The 17549-nt window shown below is 53.7% G+C and overlaps 2 protein-coding genes across 5 annotated transcripts in view; both read right to left on the bottom strand.

Annotated features, from left to right (window-relative positions):
- The window catches only part of LRSAM1 (leucine rich repeat and sterile alpha motif containing 1), a 39690-nt gene that overhangs the window by 1938 nt on the left and 20203 nt on the right, over positions 1-17549 (bottom strand). For 2 of the 4 annotated variants that reach the window (XM_019421073.2, XM_053908302.1), the window contains 10 exons: positions 16715-16759; positions 14713-14783; positions 11675-11774; positions 10202-10289; positions 9142-9216; positions 7633-7713; positions 6018-6113; positions 3979-4077; positions 3205-3336; positions 2026-2107 (listed from right to left, as the gene is read on the bottom strand). In XM_019421073.2, coding sequence (XP_019276618.2) covers positions 2026-2107; positions 3205-3336; positions 3979-4077; positions 6018-6113; positions 7633-7713; positions 9142-9216; positions 10202-10289; positions 11675-11774; positions 14713-14783; positions 16715-16759 — 869 coding nt within the window. Of the gene's footprint in view, positions 1-498; positions 600-2025; positions 2108-3204; positions 3337-3978; positions 4078-6017; positions 6114-7632; positions 7714-9141; positions 9217-10201; positions 10290-11674; positions 11775-14712; positions 14784-16714; positions 16760-17549 lie in introns of all 4 variants that reach the window. The other 2 variants (XR_008424350.1, XM_019421074.2) reach the window with 2 other exon arrangements.
- The window catches only part of ZNF79 (zinc finger protein 79), a 51536-nt gene continuing 41616 nt past the window's right edge, over positions 7630-17549 (bottom strand). The window contains exon 6 of the mRNA XM_053908303.1: positions 7630-7641. The gene's annotated coding sequence lies outside the window, so the exon portion shown is untranslated. The remainder of the gene's footprint in view (positions 7642-17549) is intronic.

Raw genomic sequence — 17549 nt, 5'->3', positions numbered from 1 at the left:
TCTGGCTGCCACGAGTGGACAGTGAGCTCAGGAGGGGCACTTTGATCTCACGGTAGGGGTAAGGGCCCCCTTAACTCTTTTCTGAGCCTCATTCCCTCCTCTGTAAGGCAGGAGTGCAGGGAGGCTGGCAGGGATGGCCACAGTGCTGGTTATCTGGGGCCTCTGACCCCTGACCATTCCCCGGATCCTTCATGGCCACCCTGCAAGAGGGCTTGTCCCTTTCAGGGAAGGGCAGCCACTTGTCCAAGACCACAGGGCCATCTGGTGGTAGAGCCGTGGTGTAGGAGTTCTCGGTTAGGGACTCTGCAGTGGATGGGGCAATGCTCTCAGCCCCTCCTCCAGGAGACAGGATGGGCCGCTGCCCTCAGGTCACCAGGAAGTAGGGAGAGGAAGGAGAAGCCTCCAAGGCTGTCCCCTCCACCCTTGCCCCTCCTCTGCCCTAGAGCCAGCATCCCCCACCGGGGTCCCAATAGGCAGGACACCAGAATCAGCCCTTACAAAATGCAGTCTCTTTCATATCATGCAAAGTGCACCCCATCCCCGAGTCTTCGGCAGCCCTGACGCCCATCCTGATCATGGCTCACATTTTTCCATCTACCCTATGGTTTGAAGGAGAAGTTTTTATAATTGGAAACATCTGAATATATATATTTTTAAGGCTGTTACAACACTAGGCTCTCTAAAGGTACCATGGCGCCCCAAACCATCACCGTCAAGGGGCTCTTCTATATGTAATGGGACACCTACCAAGTTCTGGGAGCAGTAAGAGAATGCTAGGAAAATGGCTGAAGGTCTCCTGCCCCTTCTGCTGCTGAGAGGAAACCATCCCACCCAGTCTTCCCTGCAGGTGGACACAGTCAGGAAACCGCCCTGGGGATGGTGGGGGACTGTGGGAGGCAGGTGTCAGGAGGGGGAGGGGCTCAGAGTGAAGGGAATCTTTGTTGGCAGGGTGGGTGGGATGAGGAGACCCCAACTCCTGATGTCAAACTTAACCTGACCTCCAGTCTGACAGCAGGAGGGATCAGGGTTGGAAAACATCTGCAAGGGGAGGAAGGTGTCTAATTAAAGGACTGTGAGTTTAGGGACTTGGTTAGGTTGGGTGTCTCTGGAATAAAACTGGCTAGAGAGCTGGAGCCCGAGGACATCACGGCGCTGCCACTGGCCCAGACACCTGGGGACCCAGGGCCTCCTCCCTGCCAGCAGCAGAGCTCCTGCCTCGCCCCTGCAATCTGGTCTGGCCACCCCACCTTTAGTCTCTCCCCCGAACAGACCCTGCCTTCATCCTTGTGCCAGGCCCGCTTCCCTTGCCAAGGCCCCTCGGCCTCTTCTCGAGGGAGGCAGTAAAGCTCAGCTGTACTGAGGTTTACAAACACTCGCCAGCTGTATGAGGTTACGGCAGACACATTAGCCCCTCTCTGCCTCAGTTCCCTCATCTCTCAAATGAAAGGAACAGCAGCACCCACCTGCCAGAGGTGCCATGACACGGTACCTGTAAAGTGGTTGACAAACGCCTCGTACCCGGATTATGCTCGGACACAGGAGATCCCCGACGCCCATCTACTCCTACGGCAGCCACGGCACCTATCTTATCCAGGCCTCCAGGCGCAGCTGGAGTGGCTTTATGACCTGCCTTTACCCCTTTCACAGGTCACCACGAACCTCGTTCCACGTCCAACCACAGGCCTGCCCGAGGCACAGTGTCAGGCACTGGCTAGGGCTGGTTTCTCCCTCTACTGCAAGGATCTGGGTGTGTGGTTCCCTGTGTTTGTAGAGTAGCTTTAGGGAAGGTTCTAGGACAGGGAACCAGGAGGGCCTCTTCTGCAAGGAAGCTTCTTTGTTCCCCCATTTTTGTGGCCCGTTTTTCCCGTTTGTAAATCCTGTTCCTTTGGGAGGGAATCTTAAGGACTGGCAGGGGCTAGGACCGGCCCTCAGTTCTCGTCCTGAAATGTAAAGAGGGGACGCCCCGAGCCACAGTCCACAAGTAAGGTGGGTGCCTCTGCTCAGGAGGTGTCCTGGCGTTGGTACCTGGCTGGATCCTGGCCGCACCCAACAGCTCCCGGACTCTCCGCAGGATCTCGTGCTGCAGGCCGGCTTCCGAGACGCCCACCTGAGCCAGTTCAAGGAAAAGCAAGTTATGGCCTGGGCTGCGCGAGAGCTCACTACACAGTACAGAGCCATCAGGACTGCCTCATGGCTTCTGGCACCTTCCGCTGGACACATGGAGGCCTGGGCCCCAGGGTCAACATGAGGCAGTGCAGCACCACAGCTATGAAGATGACCAGGTGGCAGGGAGAGAAACGGAGGCCCCAAAGGAAACTGACACTAGTAACAGCTACGGTTTAGCGCGTGCTTCCCCTGCGCCGAGGAAGGGACTCCTTCACCTGCATGACCACATGTCAACCCCACGACAACCAGTAAGACAGGACCCAGGATCAGAGTTCACGGGAAGGGCCAGGCGGTTCCCGCCGAGGCCGAGCGCTGGAACCACACGGTCCCTTGGGCGGCAGAGTCCCCGTGCAGCCCTCCAGAGCCTTGGTTTCTGGGCCAAGGGACAGGCGACACAGCAGCAGAGTGGTAAACGGCATGGACTCTGGCACCAGACCACTCATGCTCAAGTCCTGGCTCCGCTGTGTGACCTTGGGCAAGTTACCACCTTGCTGTGTCTCAGCTTCCTCATCTGAAAAATGACAGGGACGAGAATACCCTTCTGCCTGGGTTGTTGGGAGGCTTCAAGGTGCTAGCACTCGAGAAGCACTTAGAATAGCACCCGGCGCAGGCAAGCGCTAGAGATATGGGCCGTCATTATTTGGCGAGTCGTCATGTGAAGAGTAAATGAAGTAACGCAAGGTGCTCAGCTCTACCCAGAAGCAAGCAGGTTCGGGAAGTGCTGCCATGCCACGTCTGCAACACCACGGCATGGGCCAGGGCTGGAGCAGACCTCCAAGGACTTGTCTTGGGCCCACAACGTGAAGGTCCAATCTGAGCGGGTGGGGCAGCCCGGGGTCAGGACTCACATCCCTGGATTTTCTTAGGCAGATGGCGTGCAGGGCACATGCAGGGGGCCACCTGGAAGCAAGTGGACCCTGGACCACTGGGTAACGGCAGACCTCACCAAGAACCCCACCAGAGTAAGTCGACTCTCGGTGGATCGGACAGCGGCCCGGTTCACCCCTCAACCTCCCCTGAGGGGCTGCTGCTTCCCACCTTGGCCAGGTCCCCAGGGCTCATCCGGCTCAGCGTCTCCAGGGAGATGCGGTGGTGGGCAAAGATGGGCAGGTAGTGTTCGGCCGACAGATCCACCAGGAGGGCCGCCAGCTGGCGTTCCATGCCTTCTTCCTGCAGGACAGACCCACGGGGAAGCTGAGCGCAGGCAAACGAGACCTCGTTACTTACAATGGCAAACAAAGGCTCCAGATGTACTTAGGATGGGTTTCCTTGGTATCTTTCCTACAAAAATGCATATGGAAGTAGAGATAAAGGTACTAGGAAGCTCACTGCCACTCTATCTGGAAATGGGAACATGGTGAGCAATCAAGTACCTATCAAGAGGGGGCTGTTTAAAATAATGAGGGTTCATCCAGATACTAAATGCTATGCAGTTGTCTAGAAACACTGAGATGATCTATTAGGTATACGCCTGGCGAACTGCCCATTATTAAGAGAAAAAGCAATTTGCCAAAATTGTACATATAGAACGACTCCATTAAATTTTATTGAAAGGCAAGACAAAAACCAGTGTGTGTGTGTTGGGGGGCATATCCATCCCACCCACGGCAAGTGTCTGTAGGCAGCTCTTGTGGCCCAGCTGTGTTGGCCTCTGACCAGATGAATGCACCCGTCCTCTCTTTTCTGTCCCTCCAGGGCTTAGCACACTTGTCCCCAGAAATATGAACAGAAATAAACTAGAAAGATCAAGAAGCCAGATATCACCAAGGCACAGGAGGTCTCTTGGGAAGGGTGGGTGCCAGCGGCCCTTACCTGCAGCTTCAAGGACAAGGGTTTCTGGTTCAAAAGCCGTTGATACTGAATCAGCCAGTAATTTTCCTGCCTGGTTTCACTTTTGGCTTCTAACTCTGTCTGCCAGGGACAAAACAAGTACCATCAGCTATAAATCAGTAAATAAAAAGTATAATGACCGTGGCAACTGTAAATGATGCTCTGGGCAGGTGCAGGGAGTGGGGCGGTGTTTGGTAATTTACAAACAATGTTCCCAGCCACCATGGCCTCACTGTTTAAACTACTGAACAGGAAAGGCAGGAAGTCCCTCTACCCCCGTTTCTGCTGTGAGCAACCTCAGCCAGGGACCATCTGGGGGCGGGGCCTGAATCTGGGCTGCAGACACCTGGCACCACGCTCTGCAGGCCCCCTACTTGGGCTCAGGAGCTTGTGACAGGCAGGGAGACAAATAGGATTCTAAGGACAATATGAGCTTCTAGAGTGGGCTTCACCCTTCTGACAAAGCTAAAGAATTAGACAAGGTACTGAAACAGGTTCCTTCATTCCCCCATGAACAAGCAGTCACCGAGTATTGTTCTAGACCACGCATGGTTCTAGGCGCTGGGGCCAGGGCTGTGAACAAAGGATACTAACAGCAACAGCAGCAGCGAATGTTTTCAGAGTGCTGCGTGCCAGACCCCACCATGCACCGAGATGCCATTTTCCTTAATTTGCACAGCTCTGGGGGGGGCGGGGTGCAACTGCACAGGTGAGGAAAGGGAGGTTCAGAGTGACCAGGAACCTGCTCAGGTAAAAGCTGCCCGTGGTCAGGGCCAGGACTTGGACCCAAGTCTGTTTTGCCTTAAGACTTGTACTCTGAGCAAGCCAGCCAGGAGCCAGGACTGTGGCCACACGGTGGGGGCCAAATAAGATGTGGGCTGCAGGACTTCAACACAGGCATTTCCCCCATCCCCTGGGGGCACCTGGCTGTCCTTTGGTGGTCCCTCCCAGACCTTGTGGAGCTGCTCCCCTCTGCTGGTCCCTACCCTCCCTGGGCTGCAGCCACAGCACTCTTCTGGAGCCCATGACCCTGACAGTCACCATCTGCTGAGGTGGTTCTTCCTTCCCTGGATGGGGAGTCCTCTGAGGCCCCTCGAGGGCAGGAGCACAGGACCAGAGCACATGGCAGCTGCTGCATGAGGCTAACGCGCTGTTCGCACGTTAATGCAACTTGCAGGCCATGGCAGTAGGGGATGGTGAGGAACAGGCAGCTTCTGACCGGCCTCAGCACATCACAAGGGCTGGTGGGGGGCTGTGGAAGCTGGTCTCCCTCTTCCCTGCACTCTGCAGGGGCTCTGCCCACAGGAGCTCAGAGGATGTCTGGAGCAGCGAGGACACCATAGGAGTGACCGAGTCTCTGAGCCCCAGCTGGCGGGCCTGGCCTCCATCTCCACCACTGAGATGCCCACAGGGTCTGGTGAAAATGACCCCAACTTGCCACCCCTAAATGGGGCTCTGCCACTCTGACAATGTGCCAGCCTCAAACCCATTTGGGTACAGGGGACAGCTGGGTATCTCCTGTCAAAAGCCTATTAAACAGCCTGCCCTGGACACAGAAAGTCCTCTCCTGGGCATCTGCCTTGAATGAATACTCACGGCCATTGTCAATACTTAGCTACAAAGACAGCACTGCTCAGAAAAGTGAAAAACTGGAAGTAGCGTGAATTCTGGGCAAGAGGCTACGATGGCCCATCCAAACGCAGCCTGGGAGAGTGCAGAGGACATTTCAGAGACACGAAGAGAACAGACGCAGAGAAGCTAGTTCTAAAGGGACGTGCTCCATCTGAGGCTTACACAGAACATCCACGCACAGCTCGGATAAAGCTGCATCACAGTCTTTAGAAAACACACATCCAAATGTTAGCGTTCGAGAACTCTCGGGAGGGAGATTCTTTTCCTCTGTACGTCCCATTTTTTCTCTGATGAGCCACTATTACTTGAACAAAAGCGCTTCTAAGAATGGCAAGTGTGTTTAGGGAAAGCGAACCCATGTGCGACCGGGACGCAGAAGCCGAGCGCACCAGGATTTCCCGGAGCTCTTCCTCCCGCTGCGTCTTCTCCTTGAGCAGCTGCTGGAGCAGGGAGCTCAGGGCCCAGCGCTGCTCTGAGATCATCTCCTGCAACACAAGAGCAGGCCCAGTGCCGCTGGAAGTGCATAGCTCTGGCGCCCAGAGTCCCCAGGGAGTGGCAAGTCCCACCCCTCCCTGCCTTTTCCAAGCCCAGCAGCAGGGACCCCACAGTGGGCCCAACTCAATTAGGTTGAGCGCTGGGGGACACAGCCAAAGGGCCCCTCTGTCTGGGCATCCCCTCCCCATCTTCTCCCCGTGGGGGGTCAGGCCAGGCATGGGATCTAGTGACTGACGACAGTGGAATGGTAAGAAACATCAAACAAAGGAAATGATAAGCCACAGGTGTGTGGCTGCAGTCTCACGGACTACAGGCAGGGCATGTGGGCAGAAGCACAAGCAGGCAGGTTGGGGTGTATCCCCGTAGGAGTCTGGAAGGCTCTCACACAGATGGAGGCACATGCAAACCGGAGTGAAGCCCTCGCCTGCGTCTGTGTTCCACTTGTTTCTTACTCTTGGAAACCCACGGAGGCCCCCCCAGATGGGAGCCCCACAAGCTCGAACGGCCAGGAGACATGGGTACCTGCCAAGTACGGTGGCTGTGTCTTCTCTGAGAGCTACCCCAACCCCCTCCTCTCTGAGGGCCACAGCAAGGCTCCCAAAGGGCCTTGCGTTGGCGAGCTCACCCCTGTGGGGTGGCCCTGTGATGCAGGCTGGGCCTGAAGATTATTTCATTTTACGGAGGGGAGAAACGAAGGCCCAAGAGGGGAAGTGACCTAAGGTCACACGGCACACCTGTGGCAGCCCGCAGACCAGGACTATAGACCTTAGCATGCTTTTACTGAGTCGAGAAGCCAGGGGACAATTTAAGACTTGTCTGCTGAGGACAGACACAGGGACAGACAGGTGGCTCTGCTCAGAAGCCTGGTGTGGGCACAGGTCCTCACACCCCATTAATCAATCCCCTTTGGGCAGAAAGGGGTCAGAGAAGGGCAGAGTCCAGCCTTCTTCCCCTGCCTGCCCAGATCACAAAGCGGGACTACACTGGGAGAAGGCCCAGGTCCCGAACACACAGTCCAGGACGCCACCTGCCAGTCCCTGCTGCCTCCACACTATACAAGCAGGACACCGAGCCCAGGGCTCCCAGAGAAGCCACCTGCAGGGAGTGACACACTAACAGTTGGGCGCTTTCCTCCAGACATCCTTGGGACACCAAGAAAGCTCCTTCCCCAGAGGATGTCAAGCCCAGGAGTTGAACCAGCACCCTAGAAGCATGGCTTAGAGAGACAGGGAGCTCAGCAGTGACCCTCCTTCAAAACAAAGAGATGGAAATGGGTCTGGGTGAGCCTTGGCAATGAAACCCTCTTTCCTCTGACCCTCCTGCTGAGCAATAGGCTGACCTGACCCTAACCTTGGCCTGTGCTGAGCTCAGCCCCCAGGCTGTGCTCCCATCACAGTCACGGAGGAGACCAACTGCCTGTTGGGGAGCGGCTGCTGGGAGGGAGGCATGGGGGGCCCGGGTGGGGATTTCCTCTGGGGCGGGAGGGACAGGCCAGGGAACCCTACGTACCTGCAATGCCTCTGTGTCCAGGGACTTCCTCTTTACCTCCAGCTGTGTCAGCTGCAATAACTCAGTTTCTATTAACTTAATCTAAACAGAAGACGAGACAGGGTTTTTTTTTTTAATTCACATTAACCAAGGTTCAAGTCTGTGCTGCTCTCTGAAGGCCAAGTGGGGTCTAAGAAACCTTTCGAGGGGCTCAGGAATGAAGGGACTTAGGTGCCTTGGGAAAACTCTCAGTGGGAGTTTAAAATAATCAGCTATTCCAGGGCCCCGAGCGCTTATGGGACACGGACGGGCCTGTCCTGGTGAACTGTTGTTCAGGAGCTGATCATAGGGCCTGGACCACAGAGGGTGCCAAGAGCTTATGAAATGGAGACGGGCCTTCCTTTAAGGTTCAGGCCAGAGTGCAGACCAGACACAAGTCCTGAGTGCTGTACGCATCTGACTCTCTCGCTTCCTGTAACTGCCATCACAGAGGAGAGCAGAGGGTAACGGAGGGGACTGTGTAATATTGTAATACCATTAATGGTAGTGGCTGATGCTTACGGAGCATTCTGTGTGCGAGGCCTGTGCTGTGTACTGTATCTGTGTCATTTCATCAAATCTCCTCTGGGTATTAGGAGGTATTCTGGTCTCCATTTTATAGATGGGGAAATTGAGGCTCAGTGAGGTTAAGTGACTTGCTCAAGGACACAGAGCAGGTCAGTAAGTGAGCCCTTTCCCGGGGACGTCCCTGCTCAGGTTCTGAAGGGGAACAGGTGGCCTGGTGGGTCAGAATCACCCACAGTGAGGATGTCTGGGGGTCAGACCCCATAGCCAGCGACTCCTCTGCCCTAAGCCTGTGACCCCTATGGTTCTTGCCCCTAAGTTCCTATGGCCCCAACCAACCCCAGGTCAGAGGAATGAGCTTCATGTCCGGCAAGGTGGGGTTGAAATTAAAGAGGGAAATAAAAAGAGAAGTTGGTTTTGGCCAAAAAGGAAAAGAATAAAAAGAAAAAAATACACATGCAAAAATGTACAATTCAAAGTGTGCCAAGTAGGATGTGATGACCACTCCTGAGACCTGAAAGCCGACTCCGTCTCCAGCCTGCGCGCCCATGGTCCGCCTCACCCTCCAGAAAGCCCAGAGGGTCCAGCAGAGCCTGCAGGTTGCCGGCAGAGCTGGGACCTCAGCACATCCGCCCTCGGGGACATCGGGACCCCCGTCTGCCCCAGTGGGACACCCCATCCACCCTCCAGCTTCTCCACCTGAGCTGACAGAGGTGGCCGGGGTGGAGCCAACTGCATTTCCCCAGCAAGGGGGTCCTGCCTGGAGTGTGGTGGGTGCAGAGGCTGCCCAGGGGCTCCAGGCCGCAGTCGGGCACTACCCCTCCCGTCTGCCCAGGGCATCGTGGGAAAGGAACCGGTCACATCTGGGGAAGTCCACTCGCTGAGCCAGCACGGGAAAGAGGCACCTATGCCGTCCAGGAAAGCACGCAGGAAGGCGACGGCGGGGGCACCGCCCACAGCACCCACCTGCTTCCTGATCTGCCGGTGCATGAGGTCCTTCTTCACCTGCAGAGCCTCAAACGCAGCCTTCTGCATGGCACTCTGCAAGACAGCAGGGGCTGCTCAGCAGGTACTTGGCGGCCTCGCTTTCCCAGTGGCTCATGCCAGGGGAAGGCTCAAAATCTGCTCAAAAACACTTTAACGTAGGACTACTCTGCCTGCTAGCCAGCACGTGACTTTTCAGCTCACTTGTTCGCATTTCAGAGACAATACTTATGAAAGGCTTATCAATGCCAGATGCTACACTCAGTGCTGCTCCTGCATCGTACACGGACTTCCCACAACCAGTGATGCGGGGGCTTTTTACTGCCCCATTTCACTGATGAGGAAGGTGAGGGAGCAGATGCAAGTGTGCAGTCTGGAAGAAGTCAAGGCACCTCAGTGCTCTCTTGTGGGCTCCGCCCCCACGGCGTGTTCACCACATCCTGCCCCTGAGGGGTCCTTACGACGGAGCCACACAGCACGGGGAGTGGGTGCCTGCCAGGGAAATGGGGAATGCTTCTCTAGATCTCCATGATCAGAAAGCCACCACCCTCTCCCTTTCTCTGCCCCCTTCTTCCTGAGTCTGTACATTTCTAAATGGACTAAACACCTTGGGTCTTAACAAGCTCTCTAAGGACAGGGCTCCATGTAGATTTCTGATGCTCTGCCCCAGACTCCCTGTGCCCACCCCCCCTTTTTTTTTTTTTAAAGTTTACTTATTTTTGACAGAGAGCGCGAGCGAGAGCGCAAGCGCGAGCGCGAGCGAGCGCACGTGTGCACATGAGCCAGGGAAGGGCAGAGAGAAAGGGAGACACAGAATCGGAAGCAGGCTCCAGGTTCTGGGCTATCAGCACAGAGCCTGACGCTAGACTCAGACTCACGAACCGCGAGTTCATGACCTGAACCAAGGTCGGAAGCTTAACCAACCGAGCCCTCCAGGCACCCCTCCCTGTGCCCACCTTGAGCCCCCGCCCTCACGCCCTTGTACCCCTGCCCCCACTCGCGCCCTGGGCCCCCCACCCTCACACCCTAGGCAAGGGCTCACCTCCTGCAGGATCTGGCTGATGGCTTTGTTCTGATCCATCTGCTGCCATGATAGTATCTGCTGGAATCGCTCATCCATTTCGGCCATGCTGCCAGAAAGACAGCAAATTAATTCACTCTCTGAACATTTTCTGCCAAGGACCTTGGAGATGATCAAGACAAGCCATTTACTCATTCAAAAATACTCAAGAAGGACCCATGGCGGGGCTACACTCCGGGCGGGGCACAGACAGAGTTGGTCTGAACCCTGTGGCCCTAGAGGGAAGGTGATGGGAGTCCGTGTGTCTTGGGACTTGGGAGAGACCATCTCTGGGTCCGCTCATCCACCCCTCCATCAGAATCCCCTCTACAATGCCCTTTGAAGTGGTGGCCTGGCCTCTGCCATATCACCACCAGCATGGAGCTCCTGATCTCCTAGTTGAGTCACTCGGGCCATGAGAAAGCTCTCCTGCTGGGTCAAAACCACCACGTCCCACCTTGGGCCCCCAGCATTTCTCGCCCTGGTCGTGAATCTCCCCTTAGAACAAGTAGAGTGCTTTGGGCACAAAAACTCAAACCCTGCATCCTCACGTATGTCCATACTTGGGCATAATGTTGGTTTTGAGTTTATTTCAATCCTCCAACAACTCCAGAGGTAGGTACTGTGACTTATCCCTGTTTTTCTGATAAGAAAACTGAGGCTCAGGAGAGAAACTAACCGGCCCAGCACTTCACGGTTACGGAAAGAAGAAATGGGGCCTGAATGTGGGTCTGTCCACCACACTCCTAAGCATGATGTGCTACCACCAAGAAAGGAGGGAGACATGCTCCACACCTCACCTCTGTGAGGACACAGGGGAAGGTGGGGTGAGGGGGCGGGGGAACACAAGGCAGTCTGTGCTCCTGGCCTGTCTCCTGAGCCCCAACAGCTTTGCTTCCCTGGCTGTGCCGGCACATGTGGCTCCTTCAACAGACAAACCCACAAAGATGTGGTGAACTTGGACAGCCGGACCCCAAGCTGCCACCAGTGTGAAAGCGACTCCATTAGCATCCCCTCCAGGACACCCTGCTCCCAACCCACACGGACGCTCGATCACACCCCCACTCTGCCTGGGTTTGAACCCTGGCTCTGCCACTTGCTAGATTCCCTTGGGTGCGTCACACCGTCTCTCTGAGCCTCAGCTGTTGTGACAAAACGGGGCTAGTAACAACATGGTCCCTCGTAGATTCAATAAGCTAACACACACCACGTGGCGGGAACGCCTGGCTCACCGAAAGTGCGGGAGAAGCGGGGTGAGCGCTGTCACTTTACCATGGCCTGACACAACCATGGGGTCCAGCTGGAAAAACCACAAAGACCAGTCACCGCCTGCCCCCGACAGTATGGCTGAGGCTGAGGCTGAGGCTGGGGCGGGAATTTCAGAGCCCAGCTCTCACCCCATGATCCTGGGTCCTGAGTCAGCACCCCAACTCAGGAAGCCTCTCCTTACCTTACCTGGAACAGGCCTGCTGGACCAAGTTCTGCCTCTGGGACTCGTAGGCCACCTGGATGAGCCGGTTTGTACAGCTCTCAGTCAGCATCTGCTGCATGGCGGCTGAGGAAACACGGGGGGGGGGGGGTGGGGGGGGGCTGAGAAAAGGGCACCGCTCCTGGGGGGGCCTTGGAGGGTTTGCTCATCACCCACCTCATACTTATCCTTAAAAAAACCCCACTTTTTTAAACGATGCAAGTAACTTACGCTTGAAAGGCTAATTGTAAAACACTGAACAGCACACACACAAGATCTTCTATCATCTGTCACCCAAAGATATTAATTTTGATACATACCCTTCCAATTTTTAATGCATATTTATGGATTTTTAAAAAATTAAGATGAAAGAATTGAAAGCAGAGAACTGAACATTCGTACACTCATGTTCGTAGCACTGTTATTCACAATGGCCAAAAGGTGGAAGAAAGCCAAGTGTCCACTGATAAACAAAATGTGGTATATACACACAGTGGGATATTTTTTAACTTTGAGAGAGCACGCATGCGAGGGAGGGGGCGAGGGAGGGGGGCGAGGGAGGGGGCGAGGGAGGGGGCGAGGGAGGGGGCGAGGGAGGGGGCGAGGGAGGGGGCGAGGGAGGGGGCGAGGGAGGGGGCGAGGGAGTCCGGCCTAAGCAGGCTATGTGCTGTCAGCATAGAGCCCAACGTGGGGTTCGAACCCATGAAACAGGAGATCATGACCTGAGCCGAAATTAAGAGTCAGATGCTCAGGGGCTCCTGGGTGGCTCAGATGGTTAAGAGTCTAACTTTGGTTCAGGTCATGATCTCACGGTTGAGCCCTGTGTCAGGCTCTCTGCTGTCAGTCCAGAGTTTACTTCAGATCCTCTGTTTCCCGCTTTCTCTGTCCCTCCCCCACCTCTCCCTGACTTGGGCTGTCTCTCAAAAACAAACACTTAAATAAAGTCAGATGTTCAACCGACTGAGCCACCCAGGTGCCCCCACACAATGGAATATTGTTCGCAGCCTTAAAAAGGAGGGAAATTGATACCTGCTACAGCATGGATGAACCTCGAGGACTTTATGCTGAGTGAAAGAAGGCAGTCACAAAACGACAAATGCTGGAGGACTCCACTTATGTGGGGGTATCTAGAGTCATCAAATTCAGACAAAGTGGAATGGGGCGTTGTACAGGAGCTGGGGGAGGGGGATGGAGAGGAGTGTTTAATAGGGACAGAATTCCAGTTTGGGAAGGTTCTGGAGATGGCTGCGTAACAACATGAATGTACTTCGTGCCACAGACTTCGACAATTAAAAGTGGTTAAAACGGCAGACATTATGTTACATATTTTACTACAATAAAAAATTTTCAAATGTCACAACCCTAAACACAACCACTTCTCATGGTCTGTCACCACCTCCCCATGTCCACGAGGCAGCAGGAGGTTTCGGCTGCAGGGGACGGCGATGCCTGGATCACAAAAGTTTAGTTAGGTGATCTATCTGGGGGCATTTGGACTCTTTTTGCAATTATTAAATGATAAACGTCCTTGCTCAAACATCCTTGTGCAGTCTGATTTGATTATTTCCTAAAAATAATTTTTAAGAGTACAGTTTTAAGGCCGTGAATAAATAGGAATGTCCCTTTCTGTCTTCCAGAAACATGCTGCTGATTCACATCCCCTTTGGCAGTGCACAGGGCAGCCTGATACTACATATGTCCTCAACGACTCTGGTTATTACCTTTTCTTGCCTTTTTGTTATTTTTACCGAAATTCTTTCATTAGAAAAACACATGCTCATTTTCAGGGCGCCTGGGTAGCTCAGTGGTTAAGCGTCCAACTCTTGATTTCAGCTCAAGTCATGATGTCAGTTTGTGGGGCAGAGCCCTGTGTTGGGCTCTGCACTGACAGTGTGGATGGAGCCTGCTTGGGATATATTCTCTCTCTCTCTCTCTCTCTCTCTCTGTCCCTCCCCTGTGTGTATGCTCTCTAAATAAATAAATAAACTTAAAAAAACTACATGCTTAGGGTGCCTGGGTGGCTCAGTCGGTTGAGCGTCTGACTTTGGTTCAAGTCATGATCTCAGGGTTTGTGAGTTCGAGCCCCATTGGGCTCTGTGCTGACAGCTCGGAGCCTGGAGCCTGCTTCCGATTCTGGGTGTGTCTCTCTGCCCCGCCCCCCCCCAAGTTCTTTTTCTTAAAAATAAACACTTAACAACAAAAATGCTCATTTATAAGAGGCTAAGCAACAGGGAGGGAAGTTTGAAAGGTGAAAACAAAAGTTCCCAACACCGATACTATTCCCAATCTATTTACTGACAAATATCTTCTGGAGACGCAAACACAAGTTTTCTTTTTTCTAAGTGGTGGATAATTTACAACAGGGACACTAAGGACACCCCAGCAGGAGGTAGTGAGGGGAGGTGGTGTGTGGACAGCGGCCGGCGCGGGGCCTGTGTGCAGCATTCCGCTCTAGCATCCAGGCTCGGGAGGATGGCGCCGTCCAAAGAGAGTCATTTTAAAAAAGGAGGAACTGACTCCTGGCCTTCCTTGGCACGTGGCTTGATCCTCTGAGCTCTCAGGATCAGACCGGAAGCCCCCCCTCATTAAGTATGGACAGTGTGGTGCCCCAGGACCACCTCCTGGGAATGGCAGGACGGGCAGCTCCCAGGAGCCCAAGTGGGGCCGACCACAGCTCTTGACAACAGAAACCCTACAGCCTCAGTGGGATGTTCACTTAGTGCCAGGTATTAGCTCATGTGACCTTCAGAAGGACACTAGGGGGCGGTAACAGTCATCCTCCCCAGTTAAAGGGAAGAACACAGAGGCTCAGAACAGTTAGGGACCAGTAGTGCCCCTGAGGTCACAGGCTTGTTCCTGCGTCGGCCTGACACCAGGGCCCACGCTCCAGGTCTGGACTTTGCAGCCTCCCTCAAGGACACACACTCAGTGCCTGCCATACGTACAGAGAGAAGGCAGTCCACCCTCTGCCCCCAGTCAGACAAGCCCTGCTCCCAGGACCCCGTACCTCCCACCCGAGACTCACAGGCAATCTCACGCCTCCGCAGGTTCTCGGTCTCCTCCTGAGTGATGGACATCAACTGTTCCATCCTTATCCTAGAAACAAACAAAAAAACTCCATCCATTTTTGTTCAGCAGATGTAACATTTTCAACAGGGAATCCCAGCAGATGAACGCCACCTTCTCCGGGAAGTCCTCTTCGATGTGCCAGCCTAGGCATGCTCCTGCTGGCATCTCGCACTTCCAGGGGAACCCAGTTACCTCCAGCCTTGTACACAGAGTATCTTGCATAAAAAGCTCAACATTCCCTTAGAAAAGTGGGCAAAGGACACAGGTGGCCACTTCACAGATGCTTAAATGCAGGGGACCAATAAACATATGGAAAGAGATACCTGATAAAGATCTTTTCACCTACCAGATTGGGAGATTAGGAAAACTGAGGACCACCCACCAGCAGCAGCAGCAGCGAAGGTGGTAAAAAGGGCACATTCATGTCCTGCTGAGAGGAGTATAAACTGGCAAAATATCTTCTGGAAGGTAATCTGGCAAGACCTACCAAGAAGTCCTTTGAATATTTCCTACAAAAATATTCACATAAATGCATAGGGGGATATTTAGGAGATGTTCACTCTAAGACTGCTTATAATTATGAAAAACTGGAAACTTAAATGTCCACAGAGGACTAATCAGGATTTAGTCATATTGCAGAATATTCTACAGCTATTACAAATAAGGTTTTTGGCATTCAAATCCATCCACGATCTAGTAAACAGAAATGAAAAAGTATGGACGTACATGCACGTTGCATGTGTGAACATCGTTCCCCCAGAGTAAACTAGGAATGGTGGCCTGGAGGGAACATCTTCTAAAGTCTCTGTTGGGTCGCATTTTGTTGGAAGAAGCATGTAATCACCTTGGCCTCTTGCCCAGGACCACAGGCTGCTCAAGGGAAGGCCACATCTGGTGCTGCTGGACCCACAGCAGAGCCCAGAGGGCCCAACGCAGAGAGGGCACTTGGTAAGCACGAGCCAAATAAACCAATCGGCCACAACCCAGCTTGGCCTTGACCACCCGGGTCAAGCTGCAGTGGGCAGGTGAAGGGGCTACCCTGCAACCCCACGGGAACTCCCTGTGGGAATTCTTCCCAAGCAGCCAGGGGCCTAAAAGGCAGACACAAGGACTGCAGCTAAGTCCACGTTGCTATTTTGGGATTCCAGGGAACCAGGGGGGATTCCAGTTAATCCTGGCGGGGAGGGGGGCAAGAAGGCAAGACAGAGAGTATGGGGAAAGAAGAATGGGGGGCTCGTTCCTCTCAGCTACCATCTTTCCTAATTACTGAAGCTGTGCATCTCAACGAACGGGGAAAACACGAAGGAAAAAACCCAAAGATTACCACCTCTAATTTCTGGTAAACCACTCAGGGTGGGTCCTTTTGCTTTCTGAGCACAGATACGTGCCACGTCATGAAGAAATTGTACACTGTTCCGCCTCAGTTAACTACAGCTCCCGGTTTTCTACTCCATAATGGATTGTGTTTCTCTTAATAAGAAATAGATTTTTCTCTAATTTAAAATTTTTTAATGTTTGTTTATTTTTGAGAGAGAGCGTGAGCAAGGGAGGGGCAGAGAGAGGAGACACAGAATCCGAAGCTGGCTCCAGGCTCTTAGCTGTCAGCACAGAGCCCAACTCGGGCTCAGTCTCACAAACCATGAGATCACGACCAGAGCTGAAGTCGGACGCTCAACCAACTGAGCCACCCAGGTGCCCCTCTAATTTTTTTTACACTAGCAATATAGTTGGACATTGCACATATTTTTGTGTCTCAATTTTTCTCAGGAACGTACATGTGTGTTCAACTTGCAGGCAGTGATTTATTTTTAACCCAATATTCCCTAAGGAGGTGAATCTCCTTACAGCTTTAGGAAAACTTTCTGGCATAATCGTTGAGAATCACAAGACGTTATCTCCCCAGACCACTGCCTCCACCACAAGGCAACGCCAAGAAAGGGCTAGAGTGAAACACTAACCTTTCATTTTCCAGCGACTTCAAGATCTCAGAACTTTTCTTCTGCCTGGGGAGACAACCATAAAGGGTCCCTGCAGTAGCCACCTGCAGGCCTGTTTGCAACAGAACCGTTCTCCCCTTCGCTGCACTGGCTGTGCAGAGCGGGCTTAGTAACTGGCCCAGGCCCCTCAGCCCCGGAACTTGGGGCTCTGTGCCCTTGGGCCAGTTCCTCAGCCCCGCCAAGCCCCAGTTCCTCATCTGTAAAAGGGGATCATAATAAGAAGGCTTCATGGAGTATTCGTAAAGAGTGACTAAGAGAACATACACAAAGTGCTTGGCACGTGAGCAGCATCCAACAAATGGTAGCTTCCCGGGACACCCCAGAAAGGAGAGCATGCTGTGCGGCACGCGGCAGGCTCGCTCGGGCCCCACGTGACTGCTGTGTGATGGCCCCGTAAGGAAAAAGCAAACGGAAGCCTGGGAGCAACAGGGGATGTGGCACACCTGTTTCAGGAGGCTTTCCACAAGGGACCCCAACTGGACTCTCTCAGGCTTCTTGACAGCTCTATCTGGCTCCCTCTCCCCCAAGCCCCACCAAGACCTGCTCCCAGCAGCCCCTACCTTGGAGAGCATTTGTTAAGGCAAATCTCACTGTGGGTAGAATGGCTGACCTCAAGGCAACATGTTACTTGGAACTCGAAATATTGGAGCAGGATGTGACCTCAACTCTCCTATTAAACCCACTCATTTTATAGATGGGAAACCTGGGGGGCATGGGTCCCACGACAAAACACAGACCAGGTCATGCCCAGATTAGATGCTTTTCTTTTTGGGTTGGTGCAAATTGTAGCACCAAG

Source organism: Panthera pardus, unplaced genomic scaffold (genome assembly GCF_024362965.1).
Source record: "Panthera pardus isolate Hobbes unplaced genomic scaffold, ASM2436296v1 HiC_scaffold_20, whole genome shotgun sequence".
Lineage (NCBI taxonomy): Eukaryota > Metazoa > Chordata > Mammalia > Carnivora > Felidae > Panthera > Panthera pardus.
This window is presented reverse-complemented; position numbering and strand designations above follow the sequence as displayed.